Genomic DNA, 27970 nt, shown 5'->3' on the forward strand with positions numbered 1-27970 from the left:
AACATGTAACATAATAAAATAAAAAGGTCCTGATGTACCCTTTTAAGTTAATACTATTCCTGTTGGTTTTACAAAAGAGCTGCTTATAAAAGGCTTTTGTTTTTAAGTGTTTAATTCTCATACAGTGTTTTCTGCCTTTCTTCAATTATGTTGTCTTTTGTTATAGAACAAAGTAGGAGAGATGATCTGGAAGCGCTAGGTCACATGTTTATGTATTTTCTCAGAGGCAGCCTTCCCTGGCAAGGTCTAAAGGTAATTATTTTAAAATGTTTTCTAAATGTTTTCTGTCGTGGGAGGCAGTGCGAATCAGTGGATAAAGTCTAGGGCTTGTAACCAGAAGGTCACAGTTCAAATCCCACCTCTGCCACTGATTGACTCCCTGTTTGACCCTGAGCAAGTCATTTAACCTCCTTGTGTTCCAACCTGCGGATGATATGTTAAATCAGTGTCCTATTGTAAGTGACTCTGCATATACTGTAACGCACAGTTCCCAGCCTACCTCTGTAAAGCGCTTTGTGAATGTGGGCCACTATGAAAGGTGCTATATAAAAATAAAGATATTATTAGTTGATCATTTTGACCATCTCTGTTTGGAAACTAATTGACAGTGTGTTTTATCATTTTCTCACCTAGGCAGACACTTTAAAAGAAAGGTATCAGAAAATAGGGGACACAAAGAGGTCGACGCCAATAGAAGTATTATGTGAGAATTTTCCAGGTAGGCATACTTACTCCTGTTTTTCTATTTCACAGTTGATTATGAACATTTCCACTCTTTCAACACGGCACTTGATGCTGAAAAAGTAATTGTGAAATTAAGTAAATCTGAAAATCCCAAGTGATCTATTGGAAAATTGTCAGGGAAGAAAACTGAAGCGGTCTGATTTTTTAGAAAAAATAAATAAATAAAAGTTCTGATTTAAAAAATGTCATGTTTGACCCACGTGAGCCAAATCATCAGCTGATATTGTATTTTTTTTAATTTTTCTTCTAATTTCAGAGGAGATGTCTACTTACCTACGCTATGTTAGAAGGTTGGACTTCTTTGAAAAACCAGACTATGACTATTTGCGGAAGCTCTTTACAGACTTGCTTGATCAAAGGGGTTTTATGTTCGATTACGAGTATGACTGGGTTGGCAAACAGCTTGTAAGTATCCAGTATTTATTGTATATCTTTTAATAATAAGGAAAATCGCTGAGCTTGAGAGTGAACTGTTCGTTTTGCTATTTACTTGTTTAAAGCACAAAACAGATTTATTCCATATATTTAACAGAGTGTCAGCTGAACATTTGTTTTCCAGTTTGCTGGAGATCGATAAAATCTGTAATGCATGTGTCCTATTCCTAGAACAATTGCTCTGTGGCATTGCATAGCAGCATGTCTTAAAGGGTTAGTGTGTGACAGTGAGGGTGGGAGGGGCTGCTATTAGAGCTATATAGTTATGTTTTAAGGTCACTTTTCATCTGTAAGTCATTATAAATAAGACATGCATTTCAGATTATAATTTGTAGATATCAAAAACACTTAAAAGTCACTGTTCAAAATAGCTAAATAGTTAGGGTTTTTTTTTTTAAGATCAAGTATATTTATTTTGCCAAAATTCAAATGAGCACTTGAGATGACTGACATACAGTACCTATTGCAGCTATTCAGAAGTTTTTGTTTGTAAATGTATTTTGTTTTATTTGTTTATTTTTTTTACTTACTCGTATTATTCCATTTTAGCCGACTCCAGTGGGGCCAGTTCAGACAGATGCTGCTCTGTCCTCTTCAACCAGAGATGCACATCAGCACAAGGATAAAACACAGCAAGCCAAAACTCAGGCAAGTGGCAGGAGGTGGTATCATTGAGTATGAAAATTTGAATTCTGATTTAAGCACTCATCTGCGTGTTGTGCTACTGCTTTTATTTTTTTATCTAACACCATTAGAAATGTATATAGCTTTCAAAAGAACTGGTCTTGTTCAGCTATTCTGAACACAATTATACACATTTTATTCAAGGAAATACAATGGTAGAAACGCATTGCATTGATCTGACCCACCCCACACCCCACCACACTTGTACATACTGATAGAAGACGCCATTCTTCTTTTCATTGGCTTTCTTTGAATGTAATAATATGATTGTGGTTATTTTATTAGAAGCCATTTTTCTTATTAGTATCATAGTCCACTTTAAGATATTTTGTTGTTGTTGAGTAACATGGTATGATTGTATTGATGAGTAGCTCTGCAAACAATGTACCAGTACAGGTTGACATAATAGTCTAAATAAATACGGTGGAAAGTAATCAATTTAAATACTAAAATAAACTTCATAAGATTCTGAATGAAGCACTATTGGGTGTGTAATAGTTATATATGGAAAATAATAAAACAGGAAACTGGTATAGCACCGATGTTGCTGTGCTGCGTATCTCACTACTACTGTATCTTTTCTTAAAGTAACAGCCCTTTATCTTTTAAGTAACAGCCCTACTTCACTGGACATACATCTGAGCTGAATCAACTCAATACAGAGGTGTACTTAATTCTGCTAGAATTTCTATTTTGGTAGTTCTGTTCTATTGTGATCTAACTTTAATTATAGAGTATTATAAATTATAGAGTGAGTGTGCTAAAAACTGGTCACGGTGGGTAGAGAATTTCTGGATTCTCAGAATGAAATGAAAATTGCATGACTGTGGATTGTTACAGTTTCTTCATTTGAGTGGATAGTCTTTGTTGAGAGAAATTAGGTAGGTCATTTTTATCTTTGGGATGATTACTGGCTGGGTGGAAATTATTAAAATGCCAGAGTATTTAAATTTAAGGGAGTTCAGAGCTGTAGGATTGTGTTTATCAACAACTGAGAAAAGAAGAGGTTGGTCTATACTTATAGTTATATTTATAGTTACCACTTTTATCAGAAATGAGTTACAAGCAGGACCATAATTGTAACTCGCTTTAGCCTTTATTATAGGTTAGCAAATGGCTCTGCTTAAATGATATTTGCTTAGGGCCAATTGTAGCAGGCCTATATCCCAGCAGACCTGGTTATAAATTGGTTTTATTGGTTTGATCTTGCCTCCCTTCTATTGCAACATAAAATCCAATTTTTTAAAAATTTTACTTACTTTCTATATATTGTTAAATCAAATAATTTAATCAAGGACAGACACGAGTGCCACCTGTATATACACTTAATATCTAAGGGTTGCCTTCCTTTGTTGATGCTACTGTTCACTGCTTGAGTTATATATATTGATTGATATACATTGATTTATGTTTTATTTTCTAGCTAATAGTATTTTCTAGCAATTTCAGGGGTAAAAATAAAAATTCAGATTATTAAAAAATCTGGTCATTTTTACATTTTGTGTTGAAGGGGTTAAAAGCGCCAGTGCAGGGAACGATGTAGTTTGTGTGAAATGCGATTTGAGAAATTGTCACCATTAACTATGGTTGAGCAAGGGCAATTCACTGCAGCGGTTCTGTGGGTTTCAGAACCAAGTGTGTGACTTCCTGCGAAGAAGCAATGACAAGAAAATGGTATCTCGGCATGCTTGAAAAAAAAGAGTTTGTTGCAAAGGTGGCATTCCTAACCGACGACTTTTGCCACCTCACTGCTCTTAATCTAAAACTACAAGAACGAGACAAACCCATCATCGACCATCAAGAGGAAGCTGCTGCTAATGATGTAGTGTCTGGCCTTATGACAGACTTTATTGTACAGCTGAAAGACAGTTTCAGTGCTCGCTTTGACAACTTCAGCATTCCCAGGTCCGTAATCGTTTTCGTCCTTGATCTGTTTTCACTCAACCCTGATAGTGATTTCTTGTCCCATGCAAAGCAAGTGCTTCCCGCAGTTGAAGAAGCAGCTCTGCAACTAGAACTAGTAGATTTGCAGGCATCATCGTTGCTGAAAACTGAATTCATTAACACAGCAAATCTGGAATCGTTCTGGTCTTCATGTATATGCTCAGAGAACTATGCAACCATGAAGCTAACTCTGCTTGTGCTCTCCACGTTTGGCGCTACTTACACATTCGAAGCGGCACATTCCACAGGGAATACAATAAATACAGATGCACGAAACAGGTCGACACAAGGTCTTCGGAGGACTGCCTACGTATCGCTGTCACGTCTCTCACACCTGATGTTCTAAAGCTGATCGCAGAAGGAACGTGCCATTTATTTCATTGAATTTGTCATAATGCACTGAAGCATTTCAAATAAAATTTATGCTACTTTTGAATTTTTTTTATGCTGTTCTGCATCCCTGTCTATGTATGAGGATTCCAGTACCATAATGAGGCATAAATGTATCATCACAATCAGCAAATACTTTGCAATCGATATTGCACAATACATTTTCTGGTTACTCGCTAGAAATATATGACGGTCATATGGGGAATACCCTATGACAGCCCACTTGTGTAATATTAAAGAAGTTTCACTCTTGCTCTGTCCTTCCGAGGGCCAGGTGACACACGTCCGCGGGCCCCCATTTGCCGACCACTGAAATAGACTGTAGGAGACTTGTGTTCATGCCTTTTGAAGTTACTTTCATTTTAACGAGGATCTGCATATTTCAGGTTAATGTTCCAAATGAAACTTTAATGAAACAAAAAGATACAAAGATGTGTGTCTGCTCTGTAAATTCTGGAAACAGTCCAATCTCTTTATGTAAGACATCACTAAATACCACAAATTGCTTCAGATTTATCTGGATATTAACAGACAAGGTGTAGGAATAAATCCATTAAGCTGTCTTCATGATCATTCATTGCTTGATCATGGCCTGCGTGAATTGCTGCAGTGTATGCTTAAAATTAAGGGGTTTATTTTATTGTAGATTTATTTTGTGCCATCATTCTTTTTTTTTTTTTTTCAATTTGTGTGCTTGTCTCGTAGTTTTGTGTGTGTGTTGTTTCTCAGTTATTTCAAGTGTGAGCATGAGTGTTTAATGCTCTTATGGGTTTTCTCTTCCTCCTTTCTTGTGCATGCTATATGCATATTAAAATCGGCAGTCGACAGAACACAGGGCAGCTTGGGAGCCTCAGCAGACCAATTCCCACCAATTGAGAGCTCACCTAGCAGCTGACAGACATGGTGGCTCGGTACAGGTATTTTCTGCTTCTTCGCATGACCGATTTTACTTACTGGCATCCACAGTCTCCCCGAACACCTAGCATGCCCCTGTGTACAAAACAGAGTCCCATTTTAGTTTGTTTTCTATTTTTACACTTCACTTACACTTATCTTGTATGTTTGTCTCCCTAGATTGCCTTTTGTTCAAGCTTCCTTCGTAATTGCTCTATCCGAGACCAAAAAAAAGAAAGAAAATATTTAAGGTGAAAATAGTCATCATAAAGCAGTGTCTAGAGTGTGACGTTGGAAGCGTCGAGGTTAATATCTGTTAAGATATAGGCAGAATATCTGTAGTAATGTGTAACCTCAGTTAATTCTCTCGATGAGGTGGGGGGTTGCGGAATATAAAGGTTTTTAAGATCTAGTTGTTTGTAATAAGTAATGTTCGTTGTAGTGTGGTTATTAAACTTTTCTGGTAAAAGTACTTGGTAAAACCACATTCTTTTTGATAATGTTTTTATTTGAAAAAGGTTTGCTGGAGTTATCAAGTTAAATGGGTATGTAACCATTCTCAGGTTCAATATAAATGTCGCCAGCTGCAAGGTTATGAGCATGCCTGTCATTATTAATGCCTTTGTCTATTTAATTGAGAGCAAGAACAATAATGCTGATATGAGGTTTAGCCAGACAGTATGATTAAACAGCAGTACCTTAATGTGACGTGACCCCGTATTATCTGTCTATTTTACATTTACACTGTAAAACCCCAAAAGTTAATTTCTAGCATCAGAAAGTTTCCGGATAATGTAATTATTCCCATGTAAATTTAAAAACTAAAAGTAAAATACAGTCCTGTTTTAATTATACTGTGCTGTTCACTCTCTACTCACAGTGGTTTGAGGATTTTTTTAGACTGGGAAGCCTTTCCTAAAATCACTTGGTGTATACTGGAACATGTTTTAAGTTTCTAAATCAGTTACAATGTCTGGCCACTGGGGGTAGTGTGAGCTTATCAATGCAAATAGAACTAAATGCATGTAAAAATGGGAAATACTGTACACATTAGGTGAAGTTGTCAGAACATGCCTCAGAATTGTGTACAGAATTATTTTGTTTCACAAGCGCATTGTTGAATTACATATGGTGCTCCTCTGTGCAAGACAAGGGGGTACATGAAGAACAGTGATGTATCTATGCATCTATCTGCCAGGCTTTTCTTAAAAGCAAATGAATGAAAACTGGAATCCAAAACCTGCGTCTGTAGATTGCGTTGCAACTTCTTTGCTTGCTTTGGGGGGGGTGATGTGGTTTTTTTTGTGGGGGGGGGTGGTTTCCCCCATCGGCAGGAAAGGTTCAGTGCAGCCCATAGCAATGGCAAGCCTATTATTTTGTTGCACATATAATTTTGTGATCATGACTCTCCATCTGCTTGTTTTCAATCAGTTGTCACAACATACAGTTCAGTCATGCTCGTTTTAAAAGCTTGGTTTCGAAGATTGTTTTGGACATCCATCCAGAAGTTTGGAGTGGAGTGTAATAAACTTTTGGTAGTCAATCATTGATTTCTTGTTTTCTTCTTTTTAGGTGGTTAGCTCAACAAACGGGGAGCTGAACACAGATGACCCAACTGCAGGTCACTCGAATGCACCCATCACAGCACCTGCAGAAGTAGAAGTAATGGATGAGACAAAGTATGTATCTTTTCCTCTGCGTGGCAAGGCTAGCCATCGTTATTCGAGGTTGGCTTTGTTTTTTATACAAGGGTTTACCTTGATGTGAAGGAACTGGGTTACATTCTTGGTTTTATCACAGCAGTAATGAGTCATCCATAGTAAAATAACATTATTACAAATGCATTTAGATTATTTATTGTAATGCTCTGGGTCATTTTATCAATTGATACTATCTTGCATAAGTCTGGAAGAGATTGGGTGAAACTGGACAACCCTCATGCTGTGACAGATTTGGTTTTGACACAAACCCACAAAACTAGGAACATTGGGGTAAATTTTTTACACTACAGCCATCTTAACTGAGACATGTTCCACCTAGGCATTGCAGCATGGACAGGGAAAGTGTGGAGTCTTCCAGGTACTCACATATGTAATAGCTGGTCTGCACTATCGAATAACTTAATAAAATAAATAAAACTAAATGACAAAATACAGCTGATATATGATGTTAGCACAGTACTGTGAACATATGTTTCTATTTTCACATTGTCACATTTTTACATTGTCTTTAAATCATTGATAATGTAAATATATTTCTTGATTCAGCCACAACTGTGATACACCTGTACTGTAATTCACTTTGGAATATAAGCAGTGCTTTCCCTCCGTCAGGGTTTTCCCCTTGCTGTTTTCTAAGATCACCATACCAAGCAGTGCTAATCAGCACTAGTGAAAGCGCAAACTTTCAGCTGCTTCCAGACACGTCTGGTATAGAAAACAGCAAGTGGAGCACTCTCTTGTCTGACAGAAAAAGCACTGGTAGTACTTTTAAATAATATACTTTAATCTTTCTTCTCAGGTGCTGTACATATATCTTTATTTCACAAAGTTTAGTAATTACATTCAAGGGTCTTGATAAAGATATCTCAAAACATTACCATCTCGCTGTTCCAAATCAGCAAACATACAATGTAGTGTAAAAACTTAACATAAATTTCCCTGGTTTTGTGGGTTTGTGTTGCAAACTTAACATTATCTTAACACTAGTTTTTTCCAATGTATTTCCATTGTTTTTGTAGTCGTACTTCACCTTGCGGGTTGAGTCTAACTATAATAAAGGCCCTGTTTTATTATTTTTCTTACAGTTTTAAGTACACTGCCTTATTGGCTTGCGCTGCATATTTTGCTCTGTACATCTGCTAATAGTACCTGTTGAGATGCACTTTTTTACACTACAGAAATTTTAACTAATTGTGATGAATCTTGGTTAGGACATTCTTTTAAATTATTGAAGACAGTCAGAATACAGGGATACAATGTGCTTGTCCCTCTGTCTTTATATGTATATGTATGTCAGTCTTACAGTTTTTTTTTTTTAATTGTTATTCATGAAAAGTGAGATATTAAATCATATGGTGCACTGTGCTCTTGCTGTAGTTTATGCTTTTATAATTTTGTTCTGCATAAAAGCTTGCAAATAGCATACAGATATAAGAACATATCTATAGATCAGCTGTCCATATATTGGATGGATACGGACAGTTGGAGCCTTGTCTCGCATTCTAAATCACTGTGCTTGCTGCCTTACAGAATTTAAAGTATCGGACAGTAGCCATCTTGTTTTTACAGTTACAAATGTACAGCTGTAACTGTGAAACTGAGTGACCAGTTACCTGCAAAAAATCCCATATTAGTAAATAGACATCCCGAATAAGAATTAAATGAACTGTAAGAGAGCAAAAAAAAAAAAAAAAATGCTGTCTTTTATACTGTCACCCTGCTTTTCACTTAAAATAATGTATTTGTAAACACCTACAGAAAAACATAAAAAGACACTTCTGCACATTATCCACCCCTCAGACACATACGTTGAAAAAGTACTGAAATCTGTTCAGCTCAAACAGTGTGTCTGCACTGAAAGTGACAGGTAAATAATAACTCGGTGCCGTCTCAACTCTGCCCCCTGGTGAATTTTTTTCAGTGGCAGTGTCCACAATATAAAAAATACAGATGTACTGTATTTTGCATGTTCCAATAAAATTAATTTACTCAGCTTAACTTAGTGTGTAGTTCAAAGTTATAAATGGCACTACTTTACCGGTGTAAGGGTATATAATAATAATAATAAAAATAAATAAATAACTAGAATTGAGGTTTCTGGGGAAACTTAGTCTTTGTTGTAAAACACGAGCATTGACGTTGTTTGCCTATTCAACTGGTTGCTTTAAAAGTGTAGTACAAGTGAATTCAAAGGCCGTTATCAAGTTTTTTTTAAAGGAATTATAAGCTGTCAAAACAGTCTATTGTCCATTTGACCTTGAACCAGAGGTCAAATATCAAAGTCCAAGACCTTTTTAGAAAGCTCTTAGTTGGTTTTCTAGTTGGTAGTTCCATGAGACTATCTGCAGTGTATAAGGAGATATAAGCTGTTAAAGCGATGAATTGTTGCGTTTGACCAAGAACGAGAGGTCACAGGTCAAAGTCCAAGACATATTTGGAAAGTTCTTAATTGGTTTCTGTGGCAGTGTAGCCCCGCCCCTTGTGTATTTCTGTGTTGTATGTTGTGTGTAGTGTGTTAATGATGGTGTATAGTCATTGGTACATGGGATGTAGTATGGGTTATGCACACAAGTGTTTAAAATGTATATTTGTATTTAGGCACAAGGGTTTTACAGCACTTCACGTGCAGGTAAAATGTAATAATATGTGAACACGGGGAAGTGCACTTGTATTAATTCACGTGCAGTTGTACCGAGACTCCAATTGAATGATTGATTAGCAATCAAGTCTCGATACAGCTGCATAAAAGCAGCATATTTTCAATCATTCAGGGTTGTGTGTTTGGGAGTGGAGAATGGGAGAGAGAGAAGAAACGTAAACTATAATATCAATTGCTACGGGTGCTGGAAGGACCAGCACCATACTTTGTTTTGTTAGTGTCTACTCGTTTTGTTTGTCTATTTATTTTGGCTGCAAGTGCCGTTTCCTGTTTTGGTGTCAGTGTTTTGTTACAACCTTTTTATTTGCTGTCTGTTTACCTATTAAATGCTGAGCACAGCCAAGCACTCAGCTTCACCAAACTCCACCTATCTGTGTTTCTTCTGTGTTGGTTCCTGTTTCTGGTCTGACTCACTCACTTATGACAGTTTCCTATACGTGTTCAATAGTAAATATGAGTGTATATGCAATCTATGTGGTGACATGAACGTCAAAGTGGACAATAGACAGTTTAAGCTCATATCAAAGGTTGTCAAAGGTCAACATGCAAGACACTTTCAGAAAGCTCTTAGTTGGTTTCCTATACGTGTTCAATAGTAACCATGAGACTATCTGCAGTGTATAAGGAGATATAAGCTGTTAAAGCAACATGGTTCCTGAGTTATAGCCATTACAGTTTTTGTAGGACACAGCCTGAGACCACCAAAGCCATAAATCCGATTGCCACAAATTGTAATAGCAACTAACCACAGATATAGTACAATAGCTGTGCAAAGTTTCACATTGATTGGTTAAAAATTGTAGGAGATGTGTTGACAAATTCACGTCAATAATGTATGCCAAGAACATTTCTTAGGGACTGCTGCCATCTGCCAGTCAAAATTAGAATCACAGACAACTTTACTCAGTGTCAACTTGTGTATTAACTGAAGCACATTAAAAAAGACGTGTTAAACTTTGCAGATGCACATATAAGCGCCTGCTTGCTATTCGGATGGGAATGACAAATTTGGATAAACTTGCGCGCCACATGGAAATCAGTCCAATAGTAAATATGAGTTTATCTGCAATCTAAGGTAATATGACCTGTTAAACAGTCTTTTGTCCAGTTTGACCATGAACGAAAGGTCAAAGTCAAAGACATTTTTAGAAAGTTCTTAGTTGGTTTCCTATACGTGTTCAATTGTAAATGAGTGTATCTGCAGTTTTTAAGGAGATTTAAGCTATTGTAGCATTTAGTTGTGCAGTTTGACCAGTAACAAAAGATCAAAGGTCAAAGTCCAAGACATTTTTAGTAAGCTCTAAGTTGGTTTCCTATATGTGTTCATCTGATTGGCACCAAAAGTAATAGCAACTCAAGTCAGATAGAGTGCAATAGTTGTGCCAAGTTTCGAGCTGATCGGTTCAAAGCTCTAGGAGAACTGTTCTAAAAATTGGTCAGAAACATTTTAAGAAGAAAACTGAGAGAAAACAATGTCTGCGTTTTACAATGACGACAATGAATAATATTTTGCCCCTAAACATGATTTCTGTTGTGTTTTTTGTTTGTTTTTTGTTTTTTGTTTTTTAATCCACAGTTTGACCTGGATTCTAAAAGCAATAAGGCCCTTTAGGGTGTCTGTATATGTTGAATATACAGACTTCTCGGGGGTCGATTTCGTCTTGTGTCTCACAATGTTGAGAAACAAAGCAGTTCTCCGAGTTCGATATGTAGGAGAAAGGATAACATGCTGTTTTTATAAGAGCAGCAATGATATATTATGACAGTATTGAAAAGGTCTCCAACACAAGTTCACACTGAGTTGAACTTAATTTTGTATATTTCCATCTGGTAAAGATGGTTCCACAGTCTTGGTTTGATCAGATTTTTGATTGTAACATAAACTCAGCATAAACAGTGGGCTCAGGCTAGTTTTACTGGGATTTTAAATGAGCCCTGTGTATATCTGACTTCCAACATGTCGGTTACCCATTAAATATCTTCCTTTTTATATTCTGCTAAAATATCCCTTTCCATTTTTGGCTTCACTAAAATTATACTTTTTTGCCAAAATGGTTTTAGCTTGTGAATGTGGTTTTTAGAAGATTTTTCTTGCCTGTGCTGTGGATCCTGCTTTTTTGCTCCTACTTAAATTAATCTTTACTTGCAAAAAGTATAACATTAAATTGAGCTTTCTTTTTTTTCTTCTGGGCTTTGTTTCTGAATCTTTTTTTTCCTTTTGTTTTCTCTTTTGTATAGCTGCCAGAAAGTGTTGAACATGTGGTGAGTTGCTTTAGCCTATATAAAAGTAGAATTGGCTTGTCAACAAGGGGGTCTCTTGGTCTTTGTATTTCTGTGGAATTACATACACACAAACACACCTATATATAATTTTTTTTTTTACAAAATTGATACATCAAATTAGAACCCAGTTTTAAGTCTCCTGTTGCCGGTTTGCATTAGAACCTTGAGTGCGCTTCTTTTAATGCCATTGGGGTAGATAAACAACGCCTGAGCGTTGCTAGGATATGCACTTTAGGTCTCTAGATTTGTGTTTGGATATACCCTGTTAAAAGTGAATCAAGTTGCTTCAGAAAGTCACAAGAACACAGCATATGCCTTTTATGTTATGTGTAATCATTTCAAAAGAATGCCAGTATTAAATCTACCAATTTGACCAATTTTGACATTAGTCAGGATTTGTGAGATTTGTTAAAATGTTTTGCTTTGCTTTGGACATAAAATCTTAACAGTAATGAACAACCATAGTTCAGATAGAAAAGACGTCTGTTAAAATATAGTATTTTATTATTATTACAATGTTAAAAGAACATCAGATGCAGGCATATTATATTATTTCCAGTTGTTAAAAACTCAAGTCCTTTTGTATTTCTTTTTTTTTTTTTAAATAATCAGAAGTGTTCTAATTTGAATGCAAGCTGTGCCGCCTTGTTTAACTTTTATGCACAACAGTGTTTTTAGTTATTGGATCGTCTGTTAAAAAAATTAAAATAAAACTTAACTAATGTTTTTTTGTTTAAAAATAAAATGTCAATGCATCAATTATTATTGATAAATGCCTATACGATAATCGAATAAGAAATTAGGTTGCCGATTGCACCACTAAATTATATATATATATATATATATATATATATATATATATATATATATATATATATATATATATATATATATATATTTTTTTTTTTTTTTTTTAAGGGATGGGTTAGGGGTAGCAGTTCAAGACCCATACACCACCTTGTTGAGGAACCTTTTTGCCTGCTTCTACTTCTATGTTTCAATCTTATTTATTGCACTTTCTTTAACTTTGGTTGCTAATTGAGAAGTCATGGAATATTATGCACAGTGCTTTTAAGCTTTATATAAAACACATTTTGGTTCAGGTGTTCGGATAGCAGAGGATGAACAACCTGATGAAGGCCAAAGGGCCCCATCAAGACTAATTCAAACAATTCTAACCAAAGTTATGTTGATGTTGTTCTCTTCATGTATTTGGAGAATACTTTTAGATTTTTAGGGAAATTAAATTCATGCAATGAGTTCCTGTTGTGCCCCTTTGGTACGTGTTACATGTGAGATTAAGGTGTGATGTGCATTTGCTAGTCCTCATGTGTCATGTAATAGATCTTTGTTTCCATCCAGGGGTGTAGATAGATTTCTGATTTAAAAAAAAAAAAAAAGTGGTTCTAATTTGAGGATCAATGTTGAACAAAATTTGTGGGATATAGGGATATGTGTATTAGATGCATGTACATACATATATACTATTTACGAATGTCTAACTTTTATATTGTAACCTTATTTACAGGTGCTGCTGCTTTTTCAAGCGAAGAAAAAGGAAAACAATTCAGCGTCACAAATGACTCTGGAAGCGCACAGACCATGGGGAATTACTTACATGTCCATCTGCTGTCTCGTGATAACTAAATCCATCTCTGCAGTGACAACAAAAAAACATTCTCGAAGGATTCCTCCTTAAATTTGTTGTGCCATTTTGTTAGGTTTAGTTGTCTTTTTTTTTTGTTTGTTTGTTTGTTTGTTGTTTTTATAAATTCATCCCAGTCATCTGGAAGCTTTAAAGATTCATTGAAATATAACTATTTATTTTGGAATTTAAATTGTATACCAAGGTGCGCACTGTGTCTCTGGCATTTGGCAACATTATTTGATAAGCGCATTCAAGGATATATATTTATATATTTCCCAGTCATATATAGAGGGGAACATTGCAGTGAATTTTACAATGATAAAATCCATGGATATATTGCTAACTGATTGTTAGAAGAGTCGAGGCGGGGGGGACGGACAGAAGGATATAAAGATTTTTTTTTTCCCATCTTCACTGCCAATTTCTTTTGGTTTTCATTACTGCACTGATTTTATTTAATTTTTTCAGTATTGATGATACTGTACTTGTTGTGTTTTGGTGAAGCATTACATTCTTTATTTCTGCAATGCAATTGGTACAGTCACTGTCCAGAGGTACCTAGGAACAAATTAACAGAGATGCAGATTTTTTTCAACAGATGGTGAACCTGAGTGCGTCTTCTGTGGTATATAAATACATGAATCAATTACACATTTTAGGGAATGAAGTTCAGATTTGGAGCATAAAGGGACGTTGGGATGCATTGATGAATGTATACCTGGACAATGTTGGCGTGGCGTTAGACCAAAATGTCTTTTAAAACTGTAGCTTATGCCTGTTGCTGGACAACACTGATTACCCTCCGTTCGATGACAACCTGGATGTGCTATGAAATGGTGTTTAACTCTGCCTGTACAGTAATTTGCGCTTTGGTGAATGGCATACCAAGAACACAATGGAAGTAGGTCAGATAATACTGCTTTCTGCATACATTAGGTGTGGTATCTACGCTCTGCTCTAAACCTCTCACACTACCAGGGAGAATTGACTGTCAAAGATTTTACAGAAAAGATGGGCCTGGTTCCCCCCCACAGTCCCTTGAAGTGCCTGCATTATGAACAAACCAGCTCTTCGATAAAAGGCGATTCATTCCACTTTCCATTCTGTGCTTTGACTTAGACAATAATGGAAAAATGTGTGCAGTGAGGTTATAGACCTTTCTTTTTTTGACTGCTGTCAGTTTTGTAAAATTTAAAATTGAAATGGTCCAGAAAAAACTAGACCACAAATTAATATTTGTACAATATTTACAACTTTTACCCAATGGGGACACAGAATAGTTAACACTTGTTTTGTGCCATTCGAAGTTGAGTGCAGAAAATGATGAGCTGAAGCCTCTATGCTCGCACACCTTCGAATACCATTATTGTATTTAGATTACAGGAATCCTTGTCCTTTTGCATTCATTATTGTATTTAGATTACAGGAATCCTTGTTTTCTGCTTTGTAGACTTTTGTTTCCACATTAATAGCTAGCCATGCAGTAGATTGGCTTAAGAGTGGTCTTATGATTTGTGTATTAACCTGTAATCTAATAATCATCCACCTCTGTGGCATTCACTCCACAGTATTTGCTCTTTCAGGAAAGCTTACACTGCTTTGTTTTGAGTCTGTATGCAGTGTTTTCTTGTAATTTCTTCTTTAATTTCTTGTGTTATCCTTAAATCAGAAATGTCAGAACTAGCTAATTTGAATGTTTAATAATGTCTTACATTGGAAAGCCATTATGCTGTAAATTCCTGTTTTTGGGCTACAAATAATAAAAAATGTAACAGATATAGTTGGGAGGGTGAGGGGCGCTTAATATACCACACTGAAACCACCTAAGTCTCTGCAGTATTTGACCAAATCTTTCTTTTACCCTCTAATTGTGTGTAAATATTTGCAGTGTGATTTCTGTATTCATAGTCATGCTTTTACTTTCAATTTTTTCTTTTTTTTTTCTTTTGGGTAGGTCCCCCTTTTTGCCTGTACAGTGTTTATACAATCTGGAGGTGTGTGTCTCTGTGTGTAGAATGAATCTAATTATGGACTATAAGCTTAATAAAATAAATCTTTTCATTTTGCTGCAATGGAGACCAGTGCATATGCACGTGCTTGTTAGCAATATTTCAAGTAATGTGTTTGTATGCCCGGGAAGTTTCTCTGGCATTGCATACTGCTCATGGTTGGGTAACGCAGCTGTGTTTCGTTTAGGCCGACAATAGTGTGCATTCATTGCTTTCCTATTCGTACTGATGAAGTCAAAATTGCCTGACTGTCTAAGTAATGTAATACATCCCTGTTTAAGAATATGTAACTGAGGAAACAATTAATAAAAGTAGTTTTTTTTTTTTTTTTTTTTTTTTAAACACAGACTGTTTTGTTCAATTTAAAAAATGAGATGTTGCTTAAAGCAAGGGAAAAATAGCTGTGGTTGCCACTTGGTTTAAATAAATGGTTCTTTCTAATTGCCTTTTTATTGCAGGCTGTTTAGGCTAGAAAAGACAACCTTATGACTTACAAAAGGATATATCCCCTGAACAAATGTTGTTTTCAGATGTATCTTTAACACCATTGTGTCACGCAACAACATCATTATCATTATTATTATTATTATTTTTTTTTTTTTACTTTTTTACTATGTGACTTTGGCAAATAAGTAGTTGTAGTGTCCCTACCTCCTGAGTATTGGAGATGCTGACTCTTAAATCCATTTTTTCTGTAAACATACAATAGCCATTTTATTAAGATAAACAAAGCTGAAAACTTGGATGTGACATGATGTAACTAATCTGAACAAAACAATTGTATTATAAATGTGTGCTCTTATGGTATATCTGTAGCACCGCTTATCTACTAGTGTTGAAACTTGCTCACGTCATGGTAGATGATGTATCTTATTAATAGTTAAAGTGTAATTACTGAAGAGGAATCTATTGCACAAACAGTACGTTCTGTTAGATTTAGTGCAGTTACAAGTCAATTACTGTGCATTACGATCATGAAGTAACCGGATATAGAGATATGTGTAGAGCTGATGGCATCTGTGTTACATATAGACAAATGCTTTTGCTTTGTTGACAGCAAATTGGATCCTTGGGGAAAGCAGAAAAGGCAGGAAGCTTGTCTCCTCAGCTACAGTATGATCGGCAGTGGAAAAATAGCAATTCATAATGGATGAACTGATTGCAAAAGTGCATTAACTGTATAGACCAATGTCTTATCTACCTGGGAATGAGGCCATTTAATATTGAAAAACAAATCAGTACACAATCAATATACAACACTAATTCGTATATTGCTGTTTGAAAATAATTTGTTCCTATGTTCTAGTAATACTATTCTTCTGAGCATTATTCTACAGCAAATTCAAAAGAACAGAACCTTTTTAATTCTTCCCAACCTAATACACAAGAGATTGCAGAATAAAAATAATACCCAAAATGGCTTTCAGCTTATCAGTTACCATGCCATTGACACAAACACACTGGAGGAAAGAGCATCATTTTCCACAAACCTTCAGTGTGCATCCCTTTTGTGGTTTTGTAAATACCAGAGTTCATGAACATTAAGGTGCTCTGCCACCCTTGTGCAAAAAGGAGGGAGACTCGGTGGTGCTGTGTATTTAAAAATATTAGACCGCTTTCTCAGTGTCGAATTAACTTTTGTGTGCAAACTTCAGGGTCCCACAGTCATGTTTAATTGTACGCTAATATATAATTTAAAAATCGCTCAGCCTTTTGAGCGCACAATTCATCAGAAAGAAAGCAGGTTTTGTAGTAGCTTGTTCTCAATGGTAGACATTTCTGTTCCCCATTAATCTTTCCACAACTGATGTTAGTCAAACAGACAAGGTCCACCTAATGTTATTGGCAGTGCTATAGATATATAAGATTTCAATATTAGTTCTTCAAGCTCTGTTTTAGTATTTTTTTTTTTTTTATACAGGTCAATTGTTACAGAGAACACCTGTAAAGCTGATATTTTCAGAATAGCCTTAAGATCTTAACTACAGTATGAGTTAGTACTATAGGCGTTTACTGTACCTTGAAGGTACTGCAGTATTCTCTTTTGAAGATCAATAAGCATTAAGGAGTAAACAATACAAATACAAGGAATGACTGCTGCTTTATCATAGTCTGCATTTCAACATTCTTCATATGCATAGTTACAGTTACTGTATTACAGTACTGTGATTTGATGAAGCATGCAGCTTGCTAAACACTAAAAAAAGTTTATATATATATATATATATATATATATATATATATATATATATATATATATATATACACACACACACACACACACTTCAATACTAAAATCTCACATTTGATTTTAATTTGACTTTTGGAAGCTGAGACAACCAGTAGTGTTTTTAACCAGCATAGTGGGGTCGAAGCCCTGTTGAGTAAGTGAAATTTCATTTTAATATTCAGGGTTTTATCAGAGCCAGTCCTCATCAATCTGTATGATGTGATTCATTTAGATCCCAGGCAGCTTTGGATTATTTTGTTCATATTTGAGGGACTGCTTCCCAGTTGATATATGGGGTGTTGTATATCTTTCCTGACTGCATTCATACAAATTAAAGCAGATTAAAAAGTATTATTATTATTATTATTATTATTATTATTATTATTATTATTATTATTTTTACAGTATATAAATGTCATATTTAGACAAATAACATACGATCATTTACCTTAAAACTTTTTTATTGAAATAGCCATATTCAGATTCCATTTAAAGTGCATAAATGTAAATAAACAGTCACCTCTATGTCACTTTGACAGCAGCATAACTGTAATATAAGCTTTTAGGTTTTTAGAGTCCGTTGATTGACATAATTGATCCATTTTCTGTTCTAAAGACAATTCTCAGACAGACAGGATTTTCCAGCATAAATTGAGGCATTTTGTTGTCATGCTGGTTAACTCAAAGAAAGCATATTGAGAGTCCTGGGAGTGATAGCACAATAGTTCATGTCAAATGAGAAGTTACGTGTACCAGTGCTATTATTTGGGAATGTCTGTCTTTGACCTGTACCAGTCTCACACAGAATTGTGTCCTTTCCAGTTAAAACATTAGTGGGGAGAAGTAAACAGCATGCCTGCTAGTAGACCAGTTTGACTCAATATAATTGTCAATGAGTAAGAACAGGAATGAAGATATGATGACAATATACAGTAGTGCTCCTTTTGTGAAAGACTTCAGTGTTATTAAGTGCCTGGGTCTTTTGATACTTGATGAATATATAAGAGCACTTTGTTGCATAACAACTGCTGTAATTTTTGCTGTTGTAAAGAGCAATCGCAACCCGTAACTCAATTTGTATATGGCACAGTGGAACAATGAACAAGGTCTCTCTTCACCATCAAATAGTAAGAGAAATATGAAAGAAAAGCAGCTTGCTTTTCATTCTTATTGTATCTATTTATTTGTTTATTGATGCTGGTGTAAAGAGTGCAAGTCATCCAGCTCTGCATGGCTGTGTTCTGATTTCCGATACAGTACAGAAGCATACTCTAAGGTAATGGCTGTAGCACACAGTGTATTTTTAGGATGTTTAAAATGTGTCACCACCACCCACAGGGCACTGATATACCAAACTCTTCTAATAAGAAGACGTACTTTAATTATAAGATGTTAAATTAGCAATAATGGATGTCATCTAGGGAGATGTTAATAAAGGATTCTGTGTTTGAACATCATTGCTTATTAAAATCAAAACTCCAGTGTTGGAATCTCTGCCTGTGCTCTCAATTTCTGCAGTTCAAACTGTGTTTATGATAGCTCCTTAAAATCATTACATTATACACACAAATATACAGGGTTACTGTATATCAAGATATCCAGCAGGATGAAGTTTAACACTGGATTTGACAAAGAATCACTTCTGACTTGAGTGGTGTAACTCATCCACAAAGATATATGATTGATCCTTTAGTGCTCCCATGTGTCACTTGGTGGAACAATGCATTCATTTCTCAAACCTCAGCATTCTGAAATTGTAAAATTATATGTTATATTTAGGGTTTCTGGTTTTCAGTGTTTTACCTCGACTTTTCTACTCTCCTTTTAAAAATTCGATTTATTCCTGTTAAGTCATTTGTTTATCTCAATAACAACTGAGAAACGCATTAACAGTAAAATGTGTTTATTTTACAGTTTTTTTTTTCTTCTGTGAAACAACTAAATGGACTTTTAAATGGCAAATCTTACTTTTTCATTTAATACGGTTAGGCATGATTGTAATAGTGTGCCCAGCATAAAATACTTTATTTTCATTATAGCCTTAATAAAGATCAGTTGCTTTATTAACATATTGTGATCTCATTTGTACATTCTGCTTGTAAATAAAAAAAAAGCTGATTTAAAAGCCCATTTAGTTGTTTCACAGAAAAAAGAAACAAACAAAAACTGTAAATTAAATCAATTTTACTATTCACATGTTTACTATTAACATAGTTTCTCAGTTGTGATTGAGGCTTAACAGGTACTAAATTAATTTTTAAAGGAGATTATAAGTCAGGGTAAAACCATTGAAAATCAGAAACCCTAGTTTATATTAAAGTCAATTCACTTTTACACTGTATGATACCGTATTTAGAAAAAAAATAATTCTGAACTTTTGACATAAAATAATATTTATTGTTTGTATCTGAAAACTTAGCCAGCAGGTGGTGCTATGAGCCCATTTTTTTGTTTTTACTCAAATTTGTTTGAAAATTTGTGTTATTTTTTTTATTTAAATGACCGTTTTATAATCTATTATCGGTACCAATTTACCATTTTGTTTACAGAAAAACCATATATATATATATATATATATATATATATATATATATATATATATATATATATATATATATATATAAAGACCAAAAAAGGAAAGTCTACAATTCCCCTTCACTCCCCAGACTGAAAGCAGCAACCTACCTCCAGACTATCAAGAGATGAGTACCTGCCAGTCCAGTATTGATGTGCGACAGTTGTACCTGTTAACAATGATATCAATTCTTTATATACTTGCTCTGCCTGGGCTCTAGTGTATATAGTTGTAAAATAATTAATGAGACATTACTCTTTGTAAATAAACATGCACACAATATTTAACCTGCCTTCTTTTGCCACTGCTTGCTATTTCACAACCATTAAAGGCTGCACCACAACACTGTGCATTCACAACATACAATTGTAATTAAAATTATATATAGTATTGCGTACTACAGAAATGTATCAATGGACTTTTGTTTCTTCATTCCAGGCTTTCACATGGTGTATATTTTTTTTAAGACAACATCAGTTCTGCATGTTTTCATCCTGTGTGAAAAACAAACAAACAAATAATATTACTGACAACATGACAAACGGCTCATATTTTTGCATAGTTAATAAAAAAAAAAAAAAAAAAGAAAGAAATAATTACCCTTAATATTAACCAACCATAAAATACATTTTACCTTATTCTATGCAGAAATACTCCAATGTGGCTCAGGAACTAGAGTTAGTCATTATGTGTTGTCTTGTTGCATTTGTCAGAAACATGAAATGACCTTTCTTTTTACAGTATGTAACAAATTATCTACATTCAGTGGGAACCTGGTGATGGGGAAATAGGCTAATTAACTGGCTCTCATCTCACTGTCCTCTTGTGGCTTTTAAAATCAAGCCAAATGGATTTGATTGTGGTTTAATGAGTTTAATGAATATTAACATGCTGCTGTAGAATTCCACCCACTTGTGCAACACTGGCAGCCATTTTTCCCTACCCCCACATCCTTTCAAAATTCTTATCCCAGTAGGACTCTGCAGAATTTAACATTTTACTTTAATTTACAGAGAATTTCATTTCTTTGTATTATAAGAGCCTTAGATGACTGACTAAAATCCAATACGATCCGCTCTGAATCACTGTCACCCCTCATTGAAAATGCTCTTGTCTCCTCAAAGCTAAAAATGGAAATAGCCCTTTAAGCAGCATGAGTCAAGTGGCTTTCAGTGATGGCTATGAGAATGGACTTTCAGCACCTTAATAATATATAATCAGCCCTCAGAACTGCTTTGTTATGGAGAGGCCTGAAGCAGTACAGGTGCACCGCTGCCATCTGCAACCACTAAGGTTAGAAAAGTAATTTCGTTTTTTTTTGTATTACTCAGCAGTCTTTCCAGGGATAAACTTTCCAGGGATAAACCTTACGGCATCCACAACACTGCCTGACGAACGTATATATATATATATATATATATATATATATATATGTGTGTGTGTGTGTGTGTGTGTGAAGTTGGCTTGGTTTTATTGTTTTGGTAATGCAATAAGATGCTTTTTTTTGTTGTTTTTTCACCATAAATTGATTACATGTGATACAAGATAAGTCAAATTTATACATAGTAACTTTAACACTATGGCCAAACAATTTTTCCACATGCATAATATTGTGTAGAACGATATGAAATTCTTGGTATAAAATATGTTTTTCATGTTTGGTTAATCATGTTTTCCCACTTGCTTTCAACCCAGAACCTCCTGCATTACTTAACCACCTGAGGGCAGCATTGGCTACTGTATTGTTAAAGGGATGACGTAATTTTGTCTCAGCTTGCTTTAACTCAGCTGCAATGGTACTGTAATTGTAAAAGACTGTATCTAACAAACCTATCATTACTGCTGAACACTGCCCCATTCTACATAAGGTTATCTTATCTTGTTACAAAGCACATTCAGAAGACAAAAGAAAAAACAATCACACATAAGTTGTATTTAAAAAGACATTTCATTGAAAAAAGAAGAATGCAAGCAATTGTCAATTTACAGCAAGACTATTGATCACTTGTTCCTTAAGGATATTTTTTAAAAGTACAAACTGTTTGAAGGGCAATGGATAGAACTCCTAAATGTATAAATTCTCCACCATGAGGTTTTATGGGAGTGACAAGTGTAATGATCCTGTCTGGGTTGTATTATAAAATAATTTTAATGAGATGATCCATTTAACATTGGGTCTTCTTTTACTTTATTTTTATGGTATTTGAAATTAAATGCCAAATACTGTAGACAACTGCAAAATGTAATGTCCTAGAAGGGGAACGGCTTTTAAATGTTAGTCTTCACATGAATGTGACCTTCTTCTTTCAGCTCGCGCAGGACGACGCCTGACCTTTCTCCATTCTAGCATGAAAACAGCTAACTGCAGGGCAGGCAAAGAAAAATGTACCCTTCTGGCTGATGCGTATTGTAAATCTCTCCCCTGAAACAAGCATATATATATATATATATATATATATATATATATATATATATATATACACACACACACACACACACACACACACACACACACACAGTGCCTATAGGAAGTATTCACCCCCCCCCCCCCCCCCCCCCCAGGACATTTTCACAGTTTATTGTGTTACCTGAAATCTTGATTTACAACCTACTCAACATTTTCAACGTGTGAAAAAATGGGGGGGGGGGGGGGGGGAAAAAACAAATCAATTAAAAATAAAAACCTGAAAAGTCTTCATTAGATAAGTATTCACCCCCTTTGCTATGACACTCCTAAATAAGCTCAGGTGCAATAAATTGCCTTCAGAATTCACACAATGAGTTAAATGGAGTCCATCTGTGTGCAATAAAAGTGGTTCACATGATTTCATATTAAATACACCTGTCTCTGTAAGGTCCCACAGCTGGGTAGTGCATTCAAAGCAAAGACATTACCATGAAGACCAAGAATCTTTCAAAACAACTCCAGGATAAAGTTATGGAAAGGCACAGATCAGGGGAGGAGTATAAAAAGATTTCAAAGGCATTGAATATCCCTTGGAGCACAGTCAAGTCGATCATTAACAAATGGAAGGTATACGGCACCACCCAGAAACTGTTTAGAGCAGACCATCCTCCAAAACTGAGCAGCTGGGTAAGAAAGGCATTGGTCAGAGAATTACAGCGTTCCATGTCTGAGATGGGAGAAACTGTCTGTGTGTCAACAATAGCCGAGGTACTCCACAAATCTGGCCTGTATGGAAGAGTGGCAAGAAGGAAGCCATTTCTGAAAAAAAGCCCGTGTAAAATCCCGCTTAGAGTTTGCAAAAATGCATGTGGGAGACGCTGAAAAGATGTGGCAAAGTATCTGTGGTCTGATGAAACAAAAAATTGTACTATTTGGCCTAAATGCAAAACGTTATGTCTGGCACAAACTCAACACAGCACATCACCCAGGTAACACCATCCCTACTGTGAAGCATGGTGCTGGCAGAATCATGCTATGGGGATGCTATTCATCAGCAGGGACTAGGAAGCTTGTCAGGGTAGAAGGCAAAATGGATGGAGCTAAATACAGGCCAATACTTGAGGAAAACCTGCTTCAGTCTGCAAAAGACCTAAGACTGGAACAGAGATTTACCTTTCAGCACGACAATAACCCCAAGCACACAGCCAAAGCGATAATGGAGAGGCTTAAAAACAAGAAAGCGAATGTCCTAGAGTGGCCCAGTCAAAGCCCGGACTTGAATCTGATTGAGAATCTGTGGCAGACTTGAAGATTGCTGTCCACCAACGATCCCCATCCAACTTGACAGAGCTTGAACAATTTTGCCAAGAAGAATGGATGAATATTGCACACTCCAGATGTGCAAACCTGTTAGAGACTTACCCCAAAAGACTCACAGCTATAATTGCTGTCAAAGGTGGTTCTAACAAATATTGACTCAGGGGGGTGAATACTTATCTAACCAAAATATTTTTCATTAACTGTTGTTTCACAATAAAAATTCTCTTGCCTCTTCAAAGTGTTGAGTAAGTTGTGTAAATCAAAGGAAATCCAATTTAAATGCATCAAGATTTCAGGTTGTAACACAACAAGAAACTATGAAAACATCCAAGGGGGGTGAATACTTAATATAGTATAGGCACTTTCAATTTTCACCTTTTGTTGCCTCATAGCCTGGAATTAAAATGCATTATATATGGCACCACTAAGTCCCTGCCTAGATCAGGCCGTCCCTCCAAACTGGATGACCGAGCAAGAAGGAGACTGATCAGGGAGACTACCAAGAGGCCAATGGCAACTTTGCAAGAGCTACAGACTTTTATGGACAAAACTGGTCAAAGTGTGCATGTGACAACAATATCCCAAGCACTCTACAGATCTGGCCTGTATGGTAGGGTGGCAAGAAGGAAGCCATTACTCAAGAAAGACCACCTTGAATCCTGTTTGAAGTATGCAAAAAAACACTAAGGAGATTCTGTAGCCATGTGGCAAAAAGTTTTGTGGTCTGATGAAACTAAAATTGAACTTTGTGGCCTAAATGCAAAGTGTTATGTTTGGCGCAAACCCAACACAGTGCATCACCCAAAGAACACCATCCCTACTGTGAATCACGTTGGTGGCAGCATCATGTTATGGGGATGTTTCTCATTGGCAGGGACTGGGGCACTTGTCAGGATAGAAGGAAAAATGAATGGAGGAAAGTATAGACAAGTCCTTAAGGAAAACCTGATGCCCTCTGCAAAAAAGCTGAAACTGGGACAGAAGTTCACCTTTCAGCATGACAATGACCCAAAGCACACAGCCAAAGCTACAATGGAGTGGCTATGGAACAAAAAGGTAAATGTCCTTTAGTGGCCCAGTCATAGCGCAGATCTAGATCCAATCAAAACTTTGTGGCATGACTTGAAGATTGCTGTCCATCAACGCTCCCCAAGGAACTTGACAGAGCTTGAACAGTTTTGTAAAGAAGAATGGTCAAATATTATCAAGTCTAGGTGTGCATAGTTGTTTGAGACCTATCACAACAGATTCACAGCTGTAATTGCTGCCACAGGTGCTTCCACCAAGTATTAACTCAGGGTGGTGGAGACTTATCCAATTATGATCTTTCAGTTTTATGTTTTTAATATATAATTTTTTTCTCAATAAAAACTTTTTTCCCCTTAACAGTGTGGAGTATGGTGTGTAGATAAGTGGAAAAGAATTCTCATTTAAATGCATGAAACTCTGAGGCACTGACACAACAAAATGTGAAAAAAGCTCAAGGGGTTGTAGACTTTCTATAGGCACTGTAAATAAACAGTATATATATTGTTAACATCGCCCTGTTCCTCCAGTGATGCATTTCTGTATAGCTGTAACAGCTCTGCTATTCTGCTGTTACTTCATTTGTTTTATATTCAAACTCGTGCCTTCCATTTTGTAGAGGTTTTCATTTTTGTAATGTAATTTGGTCACCCTGCGGATGGTGCATTAAAAACATAATTACCTTGTCAGTCAATTTGCATGCTTAATAAAATAAATTGTTCCTGAACTAAAAAAAAAAAAAAAAAAAACTGAAGGAGACCTCAAAATACCTGTTAATAAAATTAACCATCAGGAACCATTAATTGAATCTATTTATACAGGTTTATTGAACCCAAAAGAAATCTTGCTGTCCAGCCAACTAACTAGGATATCCTGACTTCATTCTCCTGCAATTGTACAAAACACTGAAGCCAGACTTTAGTACTTTAGTACTAAATATAAGAACTTCTAGCATCATAGTAATCAAATGGGAATCCCAAATTCAAAGGAGCAATCTGTTAAGCCACTGTGCAACACAAACATGTATCTGTTGTGTTGTAAATGGGGCTAGATCCAAATGAATATCCGTATGCTCTGTGTTAATGTCTTTTATCTTATTAGCTAAACATCTGAACATCTTTTACTGTCGCTGACTGAAATTACTCAGTATAACAAAATTGGCATTGATCTTTATTGCGTGGTAGCTTACAATTAAATCCATCTATTACTGTCATTTAAAATGAACTCCTGATTTGTTACATTGATAATCTAATTGTATAATTAAGTGCATTAAACACTGGCGGTGAATCCAGTTTTGAAGGCATATGGAACTTGTTTTGCATATATATATATATATATATATATATATATATATATATATATATATATATATATATATATATATATATATATACCAGAAGAAGAAAACAAAGAAAAAAAGTGTCATAGCACCATGAAACTTGGTGGGTAACAACAGGGAATGTTATTTTGTCCGTGGGGTGAAATTACACCCAATTGTAAACCACAAATCCACAGGATATATCTTAGATATATGACTTCACACATACACTGAAGTGCGGCAGTAATATCCAGCCATACCTTAAGTGTAATAGAATAGAAATGACATTGTGTGCATTGACGTGGTAAGGAGAAACACACACTGATTTCAGAGCAACACACCGACACAGCAGAACTGGGTTCAGCTTAATTCATTCACTTCGGACCAGAGGGTCTTTCTGCACAATATATCAGTTGTTATGTAAACTGCAAATTGTCATTGGTTTATCTATGCAGCCCATAGGGACCCTATCAGAAAAATGGTGTTCAGTATTATTTGTCTTTTTTCTTGTGTATGTGTGTGTGTGTGTGTGTGCAATGCCTTTGTAGCCCTACTGCCAATACCAGTTCCATATGTTGGATGTGACTTTATTCTCCTTTGAAGCACGTTCCTCTTCTGTGGATCGTTAAATATGCTCTCAAAAGGCTATCACAGGACAACATTTCATTTATTTATTTTTTCTGCCTGGTGACGGTCTCCATTCTTGACTTTTCATGATTGATGTTCAGGTATTCTAATCCGTTTGATATGCCTTTTGAGCTTTTAAATGGAACATTTACTGCACATTTTCCACTGTAACGTCGGAGACAGTATAGTCAGCACACTGTACATCTGCTGCATGCAAGTGCAATCAATCCAAACTAGCTTTAAATAGATTATTCTTAAGTTGATAAGGAAATTGGATGATACAACCAAAACATCAAGGTTAGATTAATGTTTTTATTTTTTCCTGTGTCAAACAGATGCCGCACTGCTGCACCAACATTGACAGGGAGTGGGAGCATTAGTTCCATCTCAGGAAGTGAGATCAATTTCCTGGGAATATGTTTGAAGCAAATGTCTGGTAGAAGAGTTGTGGTACAAAATAAAAAGGAGAACAAAGCTCCATTCGTGAGACACAGATGGGAAAGCTGATAGGTAAATGTGAGCCTGATTGAAGGACATCACTTCTATATATTTAAAATATATATACATTACAACAGGCAAGGCACAAATCTAAAAACTCCTAGAAACAGTTAACTGTTTTTTTTTTTTTTTTTCCCCATATTGAGAAATGATCTTTCTGTGATGTAACTGTTATATTTTTTAACCCTTGACCTTGGATAGAATCCCAAGTTGTGTAACCTATGCTTACACTAGCTTACAAACTGTGACTGGCTCACACATAGACCTTCCTAGACTATTTGAAATCCTTTCTCATGTGGTTATTTTGTGTTTTCATTTTATTTGATGTAAGTTAAGTTGTTAATACCTGCAACATGATATGATTTGTTTGCACATTTCATTAAAAAAAAAAGAAACTAGAACAGTAAATTAAAAAGAAGAAAACTAAAATAAAAAAGATTTTTCAAAATGTTTCAACCTTGTTCCTCAGTAGTAAATCAACACCAAAGGATTCCTTGAGCACCCTAATAGTGATGATTGACCTCATGTGTATTTGATTTGTTTACTTATAAGATATAT

At 35.6% G+C, this 27970-nt stretch overlaps 1 protein-coding gene across 5 annotated transcripts in view; it reads left to right on the forward strand.

Annotated features, from left to right (window-relative positions):
• Positions 1-15117, forward strand: part of LOC121315491 (casein kinase I-like) — a 58817-nt gene extending 43700 nt beyond the window's left edge. For 2 of the 5 annotated variants that reach the window (XM_041249622.1, XM_041249631.1), the window contains exons 7-14: positions 167-252; positions 634-718; positions 1001-1149; positions 1729-1827; positions 5019-5114; positions 6664-6770; positions 11710-11733; positions 13283-15117. In XM_041249622.1, coding sequence (XP_041105556.1) covers positions 167-252; positions 634-718; positions 1001-1149; positions 1729-1827; positions 5019-5114; positions 6664-6770; positions 11710-11733; positions 13283-13337 — 701 coding nt within the window. In that variant the 3' untranslated portion in view covers positions 13338-15117. The remainder of the gene's footprint in view (positions 1-166; positions 253-633; positions 719-1000; positions 1150-1728; positions 1828-5018; positions 5115-6663; positions 6771-11709; positions 11734-13282) is intronic. The other 3 variants (XM_041249640.1, XM_041249648.1, XM_041249656.1) reach the window with 3 other exon arrangements.
• The last annotated feature ends 12853 nt before the right edge of the window (positions 15118-27970 follow it).

Source organism: Polyodon spathula, chromosome 1 (genome assembly GCF_017654505.1).
Source record: "Polyodon spathula isolate WHYD16114869_AA chromosome 1, ASM1765450v1, whole genome shotgun sequence".
In the NCBI taxonomy this organism is placed as follows: domain Eukaryota; kingdom Metazoa; phylum Chordata; class Actinopteri; order Acipenseriformes; family Polyodontidae; genus Polyodon; species Polyodon spathula.